Source organism: Castor canadensis, chromosome 6 (assembly GCF_047511655.1).
Source record: "Castor canadensis chromosome 6, mCasCan1.hap1v2, whole genome shotgun sequence".
NCBI lineage: Eukaryota > Metazoa > Chordata > Mammalia > Rodentia > Castoridae > Castor > Castor canadensis.
In genome coordinates this window covers 111,536,576-111,554,279 of record NC_133391.1, presented here as the reverse complement: position 1 = coordinate 111,554,279, position 17,704 = coordinate 111,536,576, and the positions used below count along the sequence as shown (strand labels likewise).

Here is a 17,704-nt window from a genome sequence, read left to right as displayed (position 1 = left end):
AGGGAAGGCCTCTATTAATAGAGCTCAAAAAGAGGGGGAGATTGTGCAAGGTGAGGCTACTGAAGTGGGCAGGGACTTAATACTATGCTAAAGAGTTTGACCATCTTCCTCAGAACAATGAGAGCTGATGGAAGAGTTTAAAGCAGGAAGGCAACAATCTGTTTGGCACTCTAATACATATATAATAAATGTTCACGTGTTAAAAAAATTTGAATAAGGCAAGAACTGTCCGGACTGACAGTAATAATGCAGGTGAGACACGAAAGCTGGGACAACAGAAGTGGCAGTAGAGATTGAAAAAAAAGCAAAGAAAGGAGACACAGAGGGAAAGAAGTGGACAACTATTTAGGAGGCAAAATGACTGGTGCATAATCATGGGGAACCCAGTGGATGTGAAAATGCTATTTTCTCACTAGGAACAACTTTGGGGCGGGTGGGGGAGGGGCTCCCCACACAAGACCAGACAAAACCCACAAATGTCGTTTTCATAGTTTTATCGCAGTGATCTACTCCCAGTGTACCTTTACCTTGTCTTTGCTTGGAAAGTCCTCAACTCCCACCTACCGCCAATTTTACTAGATTTTTATTCTGCTTTTCAAAATCCAGTTCAAAGGTCATCCCAAGGAAGCCCTTCAGGTATCTCCTACCCCACTAATCCTCCCGACTGTCTCTCCCACTAAATGCAAATTCCCAGACTGAGCCCTCTTCATCTCTCTGCCTTCGGCTTCCAGCATAGCGCCCTTTAAACACAACACGATCCACAAACAAACATGCGGCTACAGAACCCGCCCTGTAGAGAAATCTAAAGCCACGGTGGCGCCTCGCCAGCCCTGGGCCGGGCCCGCCGGAAGTGACGCGCTCTCGGGCAGATGTGCTTCCGGTCTCGAGGCCCTGGCTGCGGTGGAGGACCGAGCCTCTCTGGCTCACTAACTCGGCTGCTCTGGAGGATTCAGGCGCGGTAAGACGCCGCAGGGGGACGCCATGGCATGGGGTCTCCGGGTCCCTTGATGTCTAGGGCCCTCCTGGTTCTTTCGGATGTGTGTGGCAAGCGCGGGAGGGCAGAGACTGGCTGGTGGGTCCTCGAGAGCACCAGCGGCAGGTGGGCCGAGCGCCCGCGCGGGGATGGCTTGGGCTCTTAGGCACTGCGCCCGGCCTTGGCCTCGCTGCAGCCCGCGGTGCCGGCGGACCCGGCAAGCCCGCTGTTCCATGTCACTTGAGCCTCCCACTAACCCTGAGTCAGGGGCGGAGATTACCCCCTCTTAAACAGTACTGGGCTGTCTGTGACAGTCGCTGGTCCTCAGGCGATGAGCGTCCCACGCCCGCGTCGAAGGCCGTTCTGACCGCGGGGGCGCGGCCGGGGCCCGGATGCCGTGATTAGGCCTTTCGGGCTCATTGACTGCGGAGGAAAAAACGTCCGCAGCTCGCCAGGTAGCATGGGAAGTAACCACAGCATTACGTGGGAGCCAAATGATTCGTTGTAGAATAAGTTACTCCTTTAAAATGTGTATGCATGAATGAAATGAAACATGTACTTCTGAATATTAGAGTGTGTATTATGGGTATAAAAAGAAGATATACTTCGGATATAAAATTTATCTTGTGATTCGAATCATTTAAATGGAATCATTGAGAATGATTTAATGCCACTGAGCTACAGATAGCAGCCACCCTCATTAGTAAGAGAGGAAGACCTGGCATCATCACGTGACTGTAAACACTTTTATGTACCAATTTTATTTACAAATCTGTCAGAAAACACTGTAGAACTGTAAAGACAAACTTCACCTTAAAGGACAAGATTTCTGTGTTCTTAGTAACCTGCTTTGCATATTTTGTTGAAGTGACAGACAAGACTGAGAAAATAGGAAAAGAAACGGCGTAGAAACTACAGCATTTGGAAGGCTTAACTGCATTCAGTTTACTATGTATTGTTTAGTTTATGAAATAATTTGAATTCTGACCAAATTATTTTGCGGTTTTAAGCAAAATAATTTTTTAATAATTTTTAAGCCTCCCCACCACCATTGGTATAGTGGCTTCTCTGGTTAAGTACCAGATTTATACTAGAGGCTATCTATGCAACCTGTCATAGAATTAAATACATACATTGATGCCTAAGTGAAGTAAGTGTTAATAATTAAAAGTGTAGTGTGAGCATATTTGATAGTAGTGATATACTGTGTATCTTTACTTTTTCTTTTAATTGATGACTGACCACCCACGTTCATCTTAAAGATTGGTTAGGTCCTTCTGATGAAACCATGACCAGGTGGGCACGAGTTACTACCACACAGAATAAGAGACCCTTGCCTGCAACATCATGGGAGGACATGAAGAAGGGGTCCTTTGAGGGGAGGAGCCAAAACTTTCTGAAGGATAAACAACTTGCAGTGGATAGGCAGTCCCTTAAAAATGATGCACCTCAGGCCAAACATAAAAAGAACAAGAAGAAAAAAGAGTACATAAATGAAGATGTGAACGGATTCATGGAATACCTACGACAGAACTCACAGATGGTTCACAGTGGGGAGCTGATAGCAGCAGATAGCCAGGAAGTAAGGGAAGAAATTGCAGTTGCTTTAAAGAAAGACAGTCGACGAGAAGGAAGACGATTAAAAAGACAAGCAGCAAAGAAAAATGCAATGGTGAGATCATCACTTCTACCATGTTATTTACTTTATACAGGTAGAAACTGTCATTTTTTACTCACACATACACAAATTTTTCTAATTGCTGTTGTAGCTTTATTAAGGCTTATGCTTTCTTAGCATACATTTGATGTACTGGTTAGTTATAATAACACTACAAAGGTGATGGTATGATTCTTTTGTTACAAAGCAGAAATACTGAAGTGCAGACAGATTAAGTCAATAGCAGAGGTGAAATTCAAACTCAGTCTGTCTGACTTCAAACCTGTGGTCCTGCCAACCATGGTGACACACACCTGTAATACTAGCTAGAAAGGGAGGCAAAGATAGGAGGATCATGGTTCAAGGCCAGCCCAGGCAAAAAGTTATTGAGACTATATCCCAAAAGAGCCAGGCATGGTGTTACATGCATGTAATCCCAGCTAAAAGGAGACAGATGTGTAGGAGGATCACAGCCTGAAGCCTGTGTGCAGCAGGTTTATTTCTGTAATGCCTACCACTAGATTTTAAACTAGTCAGACACAGGAAAAAAAATACTCAATATAATTCTTTCTATTCTCTAAGTGAATTTCCTGTCGTCCAGCAAGATACTGCATAAGAATTAGACTTGTTGCCGTTATTGCACTTTCATTTTTGTATTAGATTTACTAAATGTAGAGGGCACTGTTTGTACCAGTGCAGGCTGCATTATCATATTTAAAAATAAGTATTTAGAGATAATACCGATAAAATGTTGCTCGTGGATAAATTTGGATAGACGGTAGTCATTTCTATTTGAGTCAGGATAGAGTTTTCTTTAAATTGTAAAATTAGTTATTTTAATAATATTTTAAAACCAGAAAAATATTTTAAAACCAGATAAGTTCATTTAGCTTGAAGATAATTAACATAGGACGAATGGTGAATTGCAGACCTTTTGAAAAAAGTTTGTTGTTACACCTCTTAAGGGGGAGAAGTGGTGGGGTTTTTTTTTGTTGTTATTGTTGTTTTCACATAAAGGAATGCTTTATAAATAACATGTGGGTCTTTTGAAAATACTTCATACTAACCATCAGTTCTTAAAGTCTAGTAAATTGATTAAGATGTAAAGATTTACCTAACAGGTATCTGTAATCACATCTACATTTCAGTTTAAGGACTACTGAAGAAATTTGTATCTGACAGTGATGATTTTCAAAAGTCAAGGCAGTAGCTTTTGCTGGTGATCTAGTTTTTAGTAGTAGCTTTTCTACAGTTGTAGGAGAAATGAAGTCTCTTTGCTTGGACCAGCTCATTGTAAATGGAAAGTTATTGTGGGATTTAAAGGAACTCGTGTTATTAAATAAAGGGAAAAAAAGAAAGAAAGTTAGGATAGAGGTGCAAAACACATGTTTTATTTTGTCTGCCCAAATTGCCTTTAAAAAAAAAAAAAGTACCTGTGTTAGCCTTCTGTAGTGGTGTACATCTGTAATCCCAGCTGTTCAGGAGGCTGAGATGGGAGGATTAAAAGTTCAAGGCCAGCCTGAGTAACTTAGCAAGCCCCCCATCTAAAAAAACAACAAAACAAAAACCTGTGCTTATTTTTTGAAAGAATAATTAAATGATGAACTATATTAGTTGCTTTATATATGTATATTTTTTTCCACTTTAAAATAGTTTGAATATCTTCTATCTTTGATTATAATTGATGTTCAAATATCTAGGTATTATGTAAATAACTATACATTGTTCAGTTTCATATTAGAGCCTAAAAATTCATCTAAGAATATGTATTGTGTATATATTTTAAAATGAAAACTTTCTGTGCATTAAGAGTATAAAAAAAGTAGGATATACTTTTTTGCTATAAAATACATCTTGTGATTTGAGTCATAGTTTAAAAGATTCAAATTCATTCATTTATGTGAAATTTAAAAGTACAAACATGAAACTTTAACAATGCCACAGTGTATCCCCAGCACAATAAAAAATAAAGTGCAGACATTAATTTGAGCAATTTTTCATTTTTTTATCGCCATTGTCTGTCTTCTACAGAAAACTCCCATTTTTTTCCTAGTGCACACATCTTTATTAAGATACATAATCCATATTTCCTCCATTCATTTAAGCAATTGCGTTCTACAAAGCCATGTATAACATTGTTTCTGAAATTAATGGATTTATTGGTAAAAAATTTTCAAAAGCACTGAGACCTTCTGATGGAAATGACATTTCTGATTGTTTAAGAAAATGTAAAACAGTTTTTCTACAGATGATCTATTGGGACTTTTTTTAAAGAGCTAAATGACTTTTAAAATAAAAATGTTTTAAAGATATTTTTAATAGTAAGAATTAGTAGCATCACTAATGTGGTTTTGCAGTACGGAAACTCACATTTTGTTTTCCCAGGTATGTTTCCATTGTAGAAAACCTGGCCATGGAATTGCTGATTGCCCAGCTGCCCTTGAAAATCAAGATATGGGCACTGGAATATGTTATCGGTGTGGATCCACAGAGCACGAAATAACGAAGTGCAAAGCTAACGTAGACCCAGCTCTGGGTGTGTGCTCTTTCAGTTTCTTGTTTGGTTGGTGGGGAAGATGATCAGTAAATAGCTTACTGAGTATTTTTTTGTCTACAGAATTTGTTATGAGCATGGTACTTAATATTTTGAAACCATATGAGACTAAATTTCAAGTTATGTAAAAAATGTGGTTTCTGTTTAGACTATTTTAAAGTAATGTGAATTATTTGACTTGTCGTATACATAATAACCTAAAGAGAACTGTTGATTCTTACAGGTGAATTTCCTTTTGCAAAATGCTTTGTTTGTGGGGAAATGGGGCACCTGTCCAGATCTTGTCCTGATAATCCCAAAGGACTCTATGCTGATGGTGAGTACTGTCCCCTCAGGTGCCAGTCACACTGAGGACTCATGCAGAGTTGTGATGATCCTTAATCAGTTTTTAAATTGCTGAATAAGTTGTGAACCTTGAGTACTTTCATCAAGTACTATTCTGTGTGTTGGGCTTTTTGTCTAATATGGCTTGATATATTAGTAAATTAGAAAAAAAGCTAAGGTATATGTTTCAAACTGCAAGTATTCTATACATTTTTACTTTTTCTTTTTCACATCAGAAGGGTAATGTGCTGATGACATAACAAGGTTTGAGGCACATGTCACACAAAGGCGTGAACACCCAATCATCATGCTTATGAACCACAAACGGATCTACATTTTTACTTTTAAACATAACAGAAGCAGTGAGATTATAATTCTAACTATTACAAGATTTTAAAAGTAGTACTATGTGGTTAATCTCAACCCAGCAGACCATTTTGGTAGAAAGGATGGTATGCACTGTTACATTTCATAGTAATTTTTGTTTCTGACTTTTTTCCTCAGTAGTTATCTAACATAGGTTCATGTAACTTTCTTGTCTCTAACTTAGGCAGTTTATAAGGTCCTGCAATAAAGTCTGTGATACCTGAAGCTTTATAAGGAGATTGTTATATGTTAATGTGATGGCTGGTGATGTCAAGTTCCATACACTTTTTGTGTCATGTCCTGAGCTCTCCGTAGGGTAGTCCAGTGAACAGGCATAGCTTTTGGAGTTTTTCATACTTGGGTTATGGTCCCAGCCCCACCACTAACCAGCTGTGGGATTTTGGCCAAGTTACTAAACTCTCATCTTAATTTTGTCACCTATAAAATGGAGATGAGAAAACTAGATTTCATTGATCCTAAGATGCATTTTTTTCCACATTTTTAATATCTGAAATCAGAGTGTTTCTTAACCATTAGTAGGTCTCACATGATTGACAGCTTTTTTTTTCCTTTTTGAAAGGTACATGAAATACTACATTTTATAATCAGCGGTGTCTTAGATTTGATGAATTGTGGCATTACCTATTAGGATTAAATTGTATTTTTCAAATGCCTCATCTGTTTTACTGTGGAATATAAGATAATAAAGAGACCAGGACCTGGAAAATTGACTGATGAGCAAAAATGACTTTGTGTGGTCAACCAAAATGGCCAGATTTTAAAAAAAAAAAAAAAAGGCAAGAAGAATAGATCACATAAGTGTGAAAATTCAGCAAGGTTTTTATTCCATAAGGTCATTTTTCTGATGAAATCACTTAATATTATAAGCATGATTATAATAATATCTGACCATTAAGCAATAGTGTTTCACCATTAAGTGAAGGATTCATTTTAGAAGCCACCTGTGTTGTCACTCACAATCCTGGAATGCTGCTTAAAGTAGACCTTTTAGCTGACGGAGATGTGAGGATCAAATAAATATGAAAGTGCTTTAAGATACTAAAACCTTGTGTGAGTATGAGAGAGTACTCAGTGACTTTGTTTTCTTACTAGGTGGTAGTTGCAAACTTTGTGGCTCTGTGGAACATTTAAAGAAAGATTGCCCTGAAGGTCAGAATTCAGGTGAGTCCTTGGGCCTCCATTTATAGAAGGGGCAAGGTATTCCTCTGTGTTTTTGATGTACTTTGTTATTAATAACTCATAGAGGCACTACTCATCTGAAGGCAACCTGTTTTCTTACCTAGGCAATGACTCAATACCATCTGTGTCAGCAATAGACACAGTACTGAGTAACTAAGCGTTAGCTGCTGTTCTCAGGAAAAAAAAAGTGACCAATAAGCCATAGAGGACCAGTCTATTAAAAAGTATCTATGACTTTTATATTTGCTAACTAATAATTTCATTACAGTAGAGACATTTTGTTACTTATTGAAAGTATTGATCCACTAAGAAAAATCAAAATATGAAAGTAACTTTTAACATTCGTAGGATTGAGTGCCCTCATACGTGTGTTGCTTTGTATGTATGTAAATGATTCAGACTGAAAAACTTCCATAATGATTAAAAATGTGTTATCAGCACAGCATCTGGCTAGTTATTTTCTTTCTAATGAAATACTATCCTTGTTTATCAAAACCTTCATAAACATTCATTGTTCCTGTAGCAGGTTTTTGTGGAAGTAGAGATTATTACCCCATTAGTTTGCCTGATTAGAATGGTGACAACCTCATATTAAAGCAAGACACTTGGATAGCCTGGTAGCACTTCTTAGGAAAAGACATTTTATTTTGTAAGTCTGCCTATTCTTACTTCCTGCCCCTAGCATTTAAATTTGAAAACCAAGGGTTCTTGTTTACAATCTTGCCTAGAAGAAGATAGTCTTTACTACACTGTAGGCAATGAGATTGAAATGATGAAGTGGAATTTGAATTCTCCCTCCCAGGGGGATTGCCACTTCCCAAATGATAAGACTGACAAGCAGATGTTGTATAATTTCACAGGTGGAATCTTGTGCATTTAAAACTATTGCTTCATAAGTCTTGCTGTTTACAGACTCTTGGAATTCATTGACTCTGTAATGATGAACTCTGGGAAAGAATGAAAGAGCTTTCTCATCAGTTTGTGCATTGCAAAGTAGTTGCTGCATTTCCCTAATTGGGATGAGAAATTGCCTGTGGTACTCTGAAATCAAGGGTTATAATCAATTACAGAATTGCTCACTTTCCTTTGGTGATGGAGCCTTCCCTCCTTGTGATTATTCCTGTCAAAACTAGTTCTTTGCTAAGCCAATACCAGTCTAAGAAGATGCATTTATTACTGGTTTTTTTTTTATATCCTAACTTTTATATTCCTTTCAGATCGAATGGTCACAGTTGGTCGCTGGGCAAAGGGAATGAGTGCTGACTATGAAGAAATTTTGGATGCTCCTAAACCTCAGAAACCTAAAACAAAGATACCTAAAGTTGTTAATTTTTAATAGTGATTAGTACTATTGTTACTTTCCTATTTTGCAAGTTAGAGCAGGGGGTCCCTTGGATTCAAGCCTTTATTGTAGATAGCACTCTGACCTACCTGGGGGAAAATCAGCTTCCTGCTTTTTGTCTCTCAAGGAGTACTTCTACATTGTTTAGAAAAAAAATCACTGAAGAGAAGTAAAAGATAATTAAGTTGTAGTCTCTAAAAGAACTTGCTCTTTTGAGACAGGGTCTCACTATGTACTCCAAGCTGGCCTTGAACTATGATCCTTCTGCCTCAGCCTCCTGAATGCTGGGATTGTGGGTGAGCTCCCCCATGCCCAGCTAAAAACATTTTGACAAACAGAACTTAGACTTAACTAAATGACTATGTGTCTAATTGTAACAGACATCTTTACTGGGGTTTGAACTCAGGGCTAAGGGAGCCCTGCTAGGGAGGCGCTCTACCAGTTGAGCCATTCCACCAGCAACATTCATCTTTTTTAAAAGCAAAGTTAAATATTAAAGTGAGCAAATTCTGAAAAGCATGCTGCTTTTTTATTTGTAGATGAATTTTTGGTTAAGGTGTTTTCTTAAAACTATCAATTTATTATTATGAGATAATAAAAATCTGTATTTGAATGTTGAATAAAAATGCATTTGTTATTTTTCTGAATATCTGATTCTGAATTGAACTAGTTATTGTTCATCAATTTCCACATAACAATCCCTTTGGACAAAGAGATTATGAATCCTAGATGAGGATAAACAGGGATCTGGTTAGTGTTTGTTTTCATTTTGACATAACTAAAATTATTAACGTTAGATTGAAGAGTATATCAAGTTAACAACAGCACTTTTTCCTGTTGATTTCAAAAGGGAAATCTAGCCAAAATTCAGTGTGCAGTATTTAGCTGGAATGATAGCACATTAACAGATTGTATATCAAACTTACTAGCATTTTGTTCACATGTTTTAGATGAGTCAGGGTGAGATGGAAGTATCACCATAATAGTTAGAACACTAATCAAAGACCCATTAGCTTCTTTGTCTGATTTGATGAATACATGCATACTTAATACATGTATTTCACAAGGCTTGACGCTACCATTGTACTGTATAATGGAATGACTCTGGTGGTTTGCATGTTTCATTTGAAATTCTACCTGATTGAATCCATTTGTAACTAAAGGAAACAGCTGTGATTAGTTACTGATGCCTCAAAAGCAAAATATTTACCAAATAAGAAAAGGAACACTTTTTCTGTTTTCATGTCAGCACAACTCAACAGTTCTAATCTTAATAGGAGCATTCTTTTATTTTCAGAGTGAGAGGAAAACATGATGACAAAATACTGCTCAGCATCCCAGAACATAAGAAAATGGGCGCCATTTAAGTAAAAGGAAGTGTGTAAGTCATACAGCTGGCTTAGTCATTTTAGTCTGAACACACCCAGACCTCATTGCCCTTGCAGGAGCGGAAGGCTCTGTAGAGACTTAAAAGCTTTTAAGGTGCAAGTAGAATGAATGCTTTTGAACAGTCTCCATTCAGTGCAGGGATGTTGGTGTACATTTTGTCTTTCTTGGATCCCTTTGCATCTTAATCTATAAATTAGGATGCAAGAACATTAGAAATAAATTCTGGGTGCTCAGTGTAGTATTTAAAAAAGTATACAGATAATGAAAGGCATATACCACAAACTAAAACCCTGAGAGACCCAGAATGATTGTGTATTTCTTGAGCTAAAGATGTTGGATATTTTCTTAGCTTAATACGAATGCCAAACAAGAAGGCTAACATTTAATTTGTCTTGGCATTCTTTATGTAGTTCCCAAGCTCATACTATGTTTCTAGTACTCTTAGGCACTGGGGTTGTGGCTGTCAATAAGAAAAGGTCACTGGTATTACAATGGATGGGGCTAAAGAGTTGAGTGAAGGGTTCTGAAACATCAGAAAGGGATATGTATTGCATTCTTAAAGTATTTGTTGAATCCCCTAAGATTTAGCACTCTTCTTCAGATCTTGTTCAATTCATCTCTTCTTACAAGCTTCTCTTTCACTTTTCTATGCCTGACTCCTAAATCTACTCCTAGCCCCACTATTCCAGGTTTCAGACACATCTTCTCATCTGCTGCTAGACATCCCTACATGGTTGTACTTGAACCTCAAACTCAGGGTGGCATTATAGAAGTGGGGTTTGAACTCAGGGCCTCATGCTTGCTAGGCAGGCACTCTACCACTTTAACCACTCAGCCAGCCTCCTCAGGATGGCTTTAAACAAGGTCATTACTGCTACCTGAAAAAAACAAAAAAGTGACTAGATCCCTCGTCTCAGTTTTTTTCACCTCAAATATGTTCTAAGCCATGCCTTGAATCTCAGATTGTTCTGTTCTTGACATTCCCATCCTCATACTTACAGCCAACCTACCCTTGTTTCCTTTGGACATCTGCTTTACAACTAGCTCAACAGAGTCTACAACTAGCCTTGTAGAAAATAGCAGCCCTTTGCTCCCTTATTCCAATAGTTTTCATACCTCTACTTTTTAAATTTTCTCCATAGTTTATATCCCTATGTAATCCTGTGTATTTACTTTCCCTTCTCCATAAGCTTTGGGTTACATAAGGGCAAGAATTTGGACCTTTGATCATTGCCATATTCCCAGAATTGTTCAGCATATGAGAAGCATTCATATTTGTCAAATGAGTGAATTAAATGAATAAGTGATATAAAAAGAATCGACAGGGAGGTGATGTGAGTTACTGGCAGCTACTTTAGAAAGAATAATCTTGGAATGGCGCTTAGGGGAAGATTTGTAAACTAAAACTGAACGGCAAGAAGGAACAGGTCATGAAAATGAAGAAAGGGAAGAGTTAGCCAAGGCCCCAAATATAGTCAAGCTTACTGTATATGAGCAACAGAAAGAGAGAAGGACAAGCCTTATAAGGGCTATTCTGACCATCCTACTTAAAGTAAGGACTTAGCTCTCATCCTTGCTCCTGGTTCTTGTTTGCATTGTTTTTCCATGGCATTTACCACTTGAAACAATGATTTTTGTATCTTTTTTTTTGCCAATCTGCCTACTTCTGAGAGGGGATTTTTCCTATTCACTGATGTCTCAAACAGCACTTGGCACATAGCAGTGTCACTATATGTCCTTGTAAACGCATGAAGTCAGGAGGAAGGAGCAAGATCACATTGGAAAATTTAGGAAACCAGTGGAAAGTCTTAGGTTGTTCTTCCTAACAGATTTGCTGAAATATAATTCACATACCATAAAACTCACCCTTTTAAAGTGAACTCCCTTTATTCACATTTATACAATCATCACTAATACCTAATTCCAGGACTGTCTAACCCTCAAAGGAGCCTTGTACCCATAAGCAATCATTCCTCATTCCTTCCTCCCCCAGCCACTAATTTACTATCTGTTTCTACAGATTTGCCTGTTCAGGACACTTCATATAAATGGAATCATATAATATGTGGTCTTTTGTGATTGGCTTCTTAGAGTAATCATAATATTCGTGGATGAGTTTCAGTTTTTTCCACATCCTTGGGAATACATTGTTTCTTCTACTTATGTCATTCTAGTGGGTATAAAGTAGAATGCCATTGTGGTTTTGATTTGCATTTACCAAATAACTAATGTTGAGCATCTTTTTATGTCCTTATTAGCAGTTTGTATATCATCTTTGAGGAAATGTCTACTAAAAACTTACTGTTTTCAAAATTGAGTTGTATTGTTTTTTTATAGAGTTGTAAGTTCTTCGTGTATTCTGTATACAAGTCTCTTATCAGACTTAAAATTTGCAAATACTTTCTCTCATTCTGAGGGCTCTTGTCACTTTCTTGAGGATATCCTTTGGGTACCAAAATTTTAATAAAGTTCAATATATCTGGTTTTTCTTTATGTGCTGTCTAAGAAACCATTTACTAACTAAAGGTCATGAAGTTTAGATGAATGCCTATGTTCTGAGTTTTACATTTTTACATTTTATACTTAGGTCTATAATTCAGTTTGAGTTCAGTTTTGTATATGACTTGAGGTAGGGATCTGACATCGTTCTTTTGCATGTGGATGTCTAATTATCCCTGCACTATTGTTAAAAACTTTCGACTATTCTCTATTGCATTGTTGTACTTCCCCTTTAGAAATCAGCTGATCATAAATATAGTGGTGTGTTTCTGTACTCTCAGTTCCATTCCATTGATGATCATGTGTATCCTTATGCCTGCACTATGCTGTTTTAATAGCTGTTGCTTTGTAGAGTGGGTTTTGAAATCAGGAAATGTGAGCTCTACAACTTTATTCCTTTTCAAGATTATTTTAGCTATTTTGGACTCCATGCACTTGCATATAAGTCTTATGAGATTCAGTTGATCAATTTTTGGGGGGAGACTGCAGTAGGGATTGTGTTGAACTTGTAGGTGATATTGACAATATTGCCATCTTAATAATTTAAGTCTCTCTCCTGTTCCATGAACATGGGATGCCATATTAATCTCATTTTCCTTTAGTTTTTTTGGCTAGCTTCTTTTTTGACTGGACTGGTATCACTGTATCAAGCAGCCATGATGTTAAACAATTGCTACAGATTGTTTTTGACAAACACTCTGGGGATGGGGCTATTTGCACCAAGCAAGTTCCGAGTGTGGTCAAATAAGAACACATCCTAAGAAAGGCTTTTCAGGGGGCTTCCAGACAAGACACACAGAGTTTTCTGTAGATGTTTTTCTGGGGAAGCTGTAAGCCATCTCCAATGGCTCTTTGGCAGCTGTTCCCAAAGCTACAATGATTGGGAGGCTGCTGAGAAGCTGAGGGAGAGGAGGATAGAAAGCAAGTTAAAAGTGCCACAAAATCCAGATTTTTACTAAGACTCAGCCACTTTCTTGAGTAAATGGTCTTCATTTTATTATAAGCCTTTGGTTAACTTCCAGAGTTCTTTTTTTTTTTTGTAGTATGTATTCAATAAAGTTTTTTTTATTCATTTTTTCACATGTGCAGATACTGTTTGGGCCATTTCTCTCCCTTGCTCCACACCTTCTCCTCTCTCCCCACGCCAACCCCCACATCCAGGCAGAACCTGTTCTGCCCTTATCTCTAATTTTGTTGAAGAGAAAACATAAGCAACAGTAAGAAAGACAAAGCATTTTTGCTAGTTGAGATAAGGGTAGCTATACAGAGAGATTCCTAGCATTACTTCCACGTACAAATGTGTTACATCCCAAGTTGAATCATCTCTGACCTTTTCACTAGTTCCTGATCCCCTTCCCATACTGACCTCTGGCACTTTAAGGTTTCTGTATTAGCTCCTCTGCAGTGGGGACATCAAACACTTTCATGTTTTGGGTCACTTACCTATCCCCATGCCTCCCGTACATGTGACGCAAGTCCAACCACATTGTTGAATTTGCCCTAGATTCTAAAGTCCGCATATGAGGGAGAACATATGATTTTTGGTCTTCTGAGCGTGACCAACCTTCCTCAGAATGATGTTCTCTAGTTCCATCTATTTACTTGTGAATGATAAGGTTTTATTCTTTTTCATGGCTGAGTAAACTTCCGTTGTGTATAAATACCACATTTTCTTAATCCATTCGTCAGTAGTGGGGCATCTTGGCTGTTTCCATAACTTGGCTATTGTGAATAGTGCTGCAGTACACATGGGTGTGCAGGTGCCTCTGGAGTAAGCTGTGTCACATTCCTTTGGGTATATCCCCAGGAGTGGGATTGCTGGATCATATGGCAGATCTGTGTTTAGATTTTAAAGAAGCCTCCAAATTTTTTTCCAGAGTGGTTGCACTAGCTTGCATTCCCACCAGCAGTGTATGAGGGTTCCTTTTCTCCCACATCCCCACCAACATCTGTTGTTAGTAGTGTTTTTGATGATGGCTATTCTAACAGGGAAGAGGTGGAATCTTAAGTGTGGTTTTGATTTGCATTTCCTTTATGGCAAGAGATGGTGAGCATTTTTTCATGTGTTTTTTGGCCATTTGAATTTCTTCTTTTGAGAAAGTTGTTTAGTTCAGTTGCCCATTTCTTTTTTGGTTCATTGATTTGGGGAGAGTTTAGTTTTTTAAGTTCCCTGTATTTTCTGGTTATCAGTCCTTTGTCTGATGTATAGCTGGCAAATATTTTCTCCCACTCTGTGGGTGGTCTCTCCAGTTTAGAGACCATTTCTTTTGTTGTGCAGAAGCTTCTTAGTTTTATGAAGTCCCATTTGTCCATCCTTTCTCTTAGTTGCTGAGCTGCTGGGGTTCTATTGAGGAAGTCCTTGCCTATACCTATTACTTTCAGAGTGTTTCCTGCTCTTTCCTGTACTAACTTCAGAGTTTCAGGTCTGATATTAAGGTCCTTGATCCATTTTGAGTTGATACTAGCACAGGGTGATAAACATGGATTTAGTTTTAGTTTTTTGCGGAGGGATAACCACTTTTCCCAGCAATATTTGTTGAAGAAGCTGTCTTTTCTCCATCGTATATTTTTGGCACCTTTGTCAAAAATAAGGTGGACATAGCTGTGTGGATTCGCATCCGGGCCCTCTTTTCTGTTCCACTGGTCTTCATGTCTGTTCTTGTGCCAGTACCATGCTGTTTTTATTGCTATTGCTTTGTAATATAGTCTGAACTCAGGTATTGTGATACCTCCAGTATTGCTCTTTTTGCTGGGTATTGCCTTGGCTATAAATTTATTAGAATATAGGTTCTCAAAGTAGTCTCTGATGATTTCCTGGATTTCCATGGTGTTTGTTGTTATCTCCCCTTTTGCATTTCTGATTTTACTGATTTGGGTTTTTTTATCTTCTCATTTTAGTCAGGTTTGCCAGGGATCTGTCAATCTTATTTGTTTTTTCAAAGAACCAGCTTTTTGTTTCATTGATTCTTTGTATTTTTTTGTTTCTATTTCATTGATTTCAGCCCTTATTTTTAATATTTCTCTCCTGTTTGTTTTGGGATTTGCTTGTTCTTGTTTTTCTAGGAGTTTGAGATGAAGCATTAGGTCATTGATTTGCGATCTTTCTGTCCTTTTAATATATGCACTCATGGCTGTAAACTTTCCTCTTAGGACTGCCTTTGCTGTGTCCCATAGGTTCTGGTAGGTCGTGTTTTCTTTCTTTCTTTTTTTTTTTTGTGTGTTTTCATTTTCATTAACTTCCAGGTACATTTTAATTTCCTCTTTTATTTCATCAGTGACCCATTGATCATTGAGCAGTGTGTTGTTCAGCTTCCAACTGTTTGCATGTTTTTTACTGTTGTTTTTGTTGTTGCATTGTAGTTTTAATGCATTGTGACCAGATAGAATGCATAGGATTATTTCTGTTTTCTTATATTTGCTGAGGCTTGCTTTGTGCCCTAAGATATGATTGATTTTGGAGAAGGTTCCATGGTCTGCTGAGAAGAATGTATATTGTGTAGAAGTTGGATGAAATATTCTGTAGACATCAGCTAGGTCCATTTGATCTATGGTGTGTTTTAGATCTAGGATTTCTTTATGGATTTTTGTTTGGATGACCTATCTATTGGTGATAGGGAGGTATTAAAGTTTCCCACTTCTACCATGTTGGAGTTTATATATATTTTTAGGTCCTTCAGAGTATGTTTGATGAAATTGGGTGTGTTGTCATTGGGTGCATATAGGTTGAGAATTGTTATTTCCTTTTGGTGTATTTCCCCTTTTATTTGTATGGAATGTCCTTTATCTAATTTGATCAATGTAAGTTTGAAGTCTACTTTGTCAGAGATAAGTATTGCTACTCCTGCCTGTTTTCAGGGGCCAATGGCTTGGTAAATCTTCGTCCAGCCTTTCACCCTAAGCCAGTGCTTGTTTCTGTCGATGAGATGGGTTCTTGTAAGCAACATTTGTTGGATCTTCCTTTTTAATCCAGTTTGCCAAACGGTGTCTTTTGATGGGGGAATTAAGTCCATTAAAATTTAATGTTAATATTGATAGGTATGTGGTGGCTCCTGCCATTTAGTTATTTTTGTTTTTAAGGGTTTGATTGTGTGTAGCTAAATCAATGTTACTCTCTACTTTCTTGCCTTTTCTTCTCCTGTAGTTTGGTACTGCCTGTCTTTTCATGGTTTTGTTTGCTTTCATTTTCTTTGTGAAGAATTCCTTGAAGAATCTTTTGTAGTGGTGGCTTGGTGTTCATATATTGTTTTAGTTTCTGCTTACCATGGAAGACTTTTATTGCTCCATATATTTTGAATAATAGTTTTACTTGGTAGAGTAACCTAGGGTTGAAGTTATTTTCATTCTGTGTCTGGAATATCTCACTCCATGCTTTTCTTGCTTTTAAGGTTTCTGTTGAGAAATCTGCTATGATTTTGATTGGTTTACCTTTGTATGTTATTTGTTTCTCTTACAGCCTTCAATATTTTTTCTCTATTTTCTGTACTTGTTGTTTTAATGATAATGTGTCATGGGGTAGTTCTATTTTGGTCAAGTCTGTTTGGTGTCCTGGAGGCTTCCTGTACCTGAATGGACATAGTTTTCTCTAGATTTGGGAAATTTTCTGTTATTATTTTGTTGAATATATTAGGAATTCCTTTTGCTTGCACCTCTTCTCCTTCTTCAATGCCCATGATTCTCAGGTTTGGTCTTTTGATGGAGTAAGTGAGTCCTTATATATTCCTTTCACAGATCTTGAGTTGTTTGACTAATAGCTTTCAGTTTTTAATTTCCATTTCATCTTCAAGTTCTGAGATTCTGTCTTCTGCTTGTTCTAGTCTGCTGGAGTGGCCTTCCATTGTGTTGTATATTTCTGCTTCATTCTTTTTTCTGAGGTTTTCCATATCATGTGTCACTTCCTCTTTAGTATTGTCGATTTTTGTTCTTAATTCATTTATCTTTCTAATTATGGTGTTCTCTGTTTCACTTTGGTATTTATTTAGTGCTTCTATGAGCTCATTTATTTTTGTGTCTTCTCATATTCTTTTTGTTGTCTTAGAATTTTTGAGTACCTCCTGTGCATTTTGGTTGACCTTGTCTAGTAACATTGCCATGAAATTCTCAGTGAATTCTTGCAGGATTTCTTCTTTCAGGATGTTCTTGTGGGCTTTGTTGTGTTCCTTGAGATAGTGTATCTTTGTTTTGTTGGAGTCTGGAACTGGGTATCCATTTTCTTCATTTCCCTCTGAATCCTGTACTAATTTATTTTTGGGGGGAGAATGGTTTCCATCTCTTTTTCATCTTCCCATCATTCCACTTGGTGCTGTTTCTGTTTCTGGTCTGTGTGTAATTTAGTATTGGCTAACTTACAATAGTAAAACTAACAAAACCAAGAATGAAAGAGAAAAAACAAAAAGAAAAAAA

General features: G+C 37.5%; 1 protein-coding gene and 1 non-coding gene across 4 annotated transcripts; one reads left to right on the top strand and one right to left on the bottom strand.

Annotated features, from left to right (window-relative positions):
• The first annotated feature begins 841 nt into the window (after positions 1–841).
• Zcchc9 (zinc finger CCHC-type containing 9) lies at positions 842–9,063 on the top strand. 3 transcript variants are annotated; one of them, XM_020157434.2, is made up of 6 exons: positions 842–958; positions 2,236–2,645; positions 5,016–5,166; positions 5,408–5,500; positions 6,988–7,056; positions 8,292–9,063. In XM_020157434.2, the coding sequence occupies exons 2-6, from the start codon at positions 2,262–2,264 to the stop codon at positions 8,408–8,410; spliced, it is 816 nt and encodes a 271-aa protein (XP_020013023.1). In that variant the 5' UTR covers positions 842–958; positions 2,236–2,261; the 3' UTR covers positions 8,411–9,063. The 3 variants fall into 3 exon arrangements, with proteins under 3 accessions (XP_020013023.1, XP_073933296.1, XP_073933297.1); XM_074077195.1 differs by lacking the exon at positions 842–958 and adding an exon at positions 959–1,099; XM_074077196.1 differs by lacking the exon at positions 842–958 and adding an exon at positions 1,121–1,428.
• On the bottom strand, positions 5,739–5,838 carry LOC141424558 (small nucleolar RNA U13). The gene has a single exon (XR_012449458.1). It is a non-coding gene; the product is annotated as a small nucleolar RNA U13 (small nucleolar RNA).
• Positions 9,064–17,704: the final 8,641 nt, after the last annotated feature.